Below are 3161 nucleotides of genomic sequence, written 5' to 3'. Positions count from 1 at the left end.
CCACACACACACACAGTACTCACCCACACACGCGCCGTCCCCCGTCTCTCTATAGCCAGACACACACTGACACAGGTAACTGCCCTCACTGTTGCTGCAGTCGGCGTGGGCGTGGCAGGGGGAGGGGGGCACACCCACACACTCGTCCACGTCTGGGGGGAGGGGGGAGATAATGTTATTATATAATGTTGAAGCGGGGTGGGGGTGTAGAGGAATAAACAAATAAACAAAAAAAAAGAATAAAAAATAAACAAAGAAATCAATGAATACATTAATAAATAACATTTAAAACATTGATTGATTGATTGGGTAGATGTTTTTTGGCACTATCGACACAATTTTGGTCATTTAAGCGCCATCAGGTTTCACCGCTACAAAATCAGACGTGTTTTTAGTAAGAGTCTTTCGGAGCTCGCAACCGCAAACGATCACACTATTTCCATTATGCTAAAAAGACGAACAAACATTTACACCAAAATTTTTTTTGTAAATATTGAAAAGGCTTATTTACATTTGTATATACACCAACAGAACTCACACACACATAGTACTCACCAACACACCAACAGTACTTACATATACACATAGTACTCACCCACACACCAATAGTACTCACACACTTTCTTAGTACTCACCCACATACACACTGACACACACCCCCACACACATTCCTCACCCAAAAAACGCGCTGTCCCCCGTCGCTCTATAGCCAGACATGCACTGACACAGGTAAATCCCCCCTCCCACACACACACACACACACACACAGTACTCACCCACACACGCGCCGTCCCCCGTCTCTCTATAGCCAGACACACACTGACACAGGTAACTGCCCTCACTGTTGCTGCAGTCGGCGTGGGCGTGGCAGGGGGAGGGGGGCACACCCACACACTCGTCCACGTCTGGGGGGAGGGGGGAGATAATGTTATTATATAATGTTGAAGCGGGGTGGGGGTGTAGAGGAATAAACAAATAAACAAAAAAAAAGAATAAAAAATAAACAAAGAAATCAATGAATACATTAATAAATAACATTTAAAACATTGATTGATTGATTGGGTAGATGTTTTTTGGCACTATCGACACAATTTTGGTCATTTAAGCGCCATCAGGTTTCACCGCTACAAAATCAGACGTGTTTTTAGTAAGAGTCTTTCGGAGCTCGCAACCGCAAACGATCACACTATTTCCATTATGCTAAAAAGACGAACAAACATTTACACCAAAATTTTTTTTGTAAATATTGAAAAGGCTTATTTACATTTGTATATACACCAACAGAACTCACACACACATAGTACTCACCAACACACCAACAGTACTTACATATACACATAGTACTCACCCACACACCAATAGTACTCACACACTTTCTTAGTACTCACCCACATACACACTGACACACACCCCCACACACATTCCTCACCCAAAAACGCGCTGTCCCCCGTCGCTCTATAGCCAGACATGCACTGACACAGGTAAATCCCCCCTCCCACACACACACACACACACACACAGTACTCACCCACACACGCGCCGTCCCCCGTCTCTCTATAGCCAGACACACACTGACACAGGTAACTGCCCTCACTGTTGCTGCAGTCGGCGTGGGCGGGGCAGGGGGAGGGGGACACGCCCACACACTCATCCACGTCTGGGGGGGGGGAGAGATAATGTTATTATATAATGTTGAAGCGGGGTGGGGGTGTAGAGGAATAAACAAATAAACAAAAAAAAGAATAAAAAATAAACAAAGAAATAAATGAATACATAAATAAATAACATTTAAAACAATGATCATTCGCTTTCAAAAGCGTCACCACATTCCCTCCACAAAAAAATTAAATAAATATTGCTCTCACACGTCTTTTGATTTTGTAAGTGTTTTAAGGCATATGCAACACAATTAGGTTATGTTAGTTCTGAAGATTAGAGGCCGGTAACAAACACACAAAGGAGGAGAGATAGGCACGTTCGATGGGAAAGAAAGAGCAAACCACAAAAGGGCACCCGACAACAATCCACTCTCTCAGTTTTAACGTTTCGAGAAAGAACAAGTCAGAACATAGAACAGAGCTATAGAACATAGAACAGAGCTATAGAACATAGAACAGAGCTATAGAACATAGATGAGAGCTGTAGGACATAGAACAGAGCAATAGAACATAGAACAGAGCTATAGGACATAGAACAGAGCTATAGAACATAGAACAGAGCTATAGGACATAGAACAGAGCTATAGAACAGAGCGATAGAACATAGAACAGAGCTATAGAACATAGAACAGAGCTATAGAACATAGAACAGAGCTATAGAACATAGAACAGAGCTATAGAACATAGATGAGAGCTCTAGAACATAGAACAGAGCTATAGAACATAGAACAGAGCTATAGGACATAGAACAGAGCTATAGAACAGAGCGATAGAACATAGGACAAAGCTATAGAACAGACCTATAGGACAGACCTATAGGACATAGGACAGAACTATAGAACAGAGCTTTAAAACATAGAACACAACTGTAGAACAGAGCTATAGGACATAGGACAGGGCTGTAGGACATAGGACAGAGCTATAGGACATAGGACAGAGCTATAGGACATAGGACAGAGCTATAGGACATAGGACAGAGCTCTAGAACATATGACAGAGCTATAAAACAGAGCTATAGGACATAGGACAGAGCTATAGGATATAGGACAGAGCTCTAGAACCCACCTTTACACTTGAAGGTTTCCCCCTGTTGGAACCTGGTGTAACCTGCCGGGCAGTCGCTGCACTTATACGCTTGACCACTGGTCATCTCCTCTAGGGCTGGCACGTCGGTGCAGGTGGTCAGCTCAGGGCAAGGTCTGCTCCGGCATCCGTCCTTGTCCAAGCTACAGTCGTCCCCTGAAAGTGGTTCCCAATTTTGTATATTGGGACTCTTATTCATTTGTTTGTTTGTTTATTTGTTTATTTATTTATCTATTTATTTGTTTGTTTATTTATTTATTTTTTAAAAATATATTTGTTGTTGTTGTTGCTGTTGCTGTTGCTGTTGCAGTTGCTGTTGTTATTGTTGTTGTTGTTGATGATGATGATGATGATGATGATGATGATGATGATGATGATGATGATGATGATGATGATGATGATGATGATGATGATGATGAA

At 42.2% G+C, this 3161-nt stretch overlaps 1 protein-coding gene across 1 annotated transcript in view; it reads right to left on the bottom strand.

Moving 5' to 3' along the window:
- Positions 1-3161, bottom strand: part of LOC101858851 (fibrillin-3) — a gene marked incomplete at both ends in the record, with an annotated part of 89182 nt that overhangs the window by 62345 nt on the left and 23676 nt on the right. The window contains 4 exon segments of the mRNA XM_035968945.1: positions 24-152; positions 777-905; positions 1529-1657; positions 2724-2897. Coding sequence (XP_035824838.1) covers positions 24-152; positions 777-905; positions 1529-1657; positions 2724-2897 — 561 coding nt within the window.

The sequence above is a fragment of the Aplysia californica genome, unplaced genomic scaffold, assembly GCF_000002075.1.
Source record: "Aplysia californica isolate F4 #8 unplaced genomic scaffold, AplCal3.0 scaffold00099, whole genome shotgun sequence".
In the NCBI taxonomy this organism is placed as follows: domain Eukaryota; kingdom Metazoa; phylum Mollusca; class Gastropoda; order Aplysiida; family Aplysiidae; genus Aplysia; species Aplysia californica.
The sequence above is the reverse complement of the archived record's forward strand: the minus strand, read 5'-3'. Positions and strand labels throughout refer to the sequence as shown.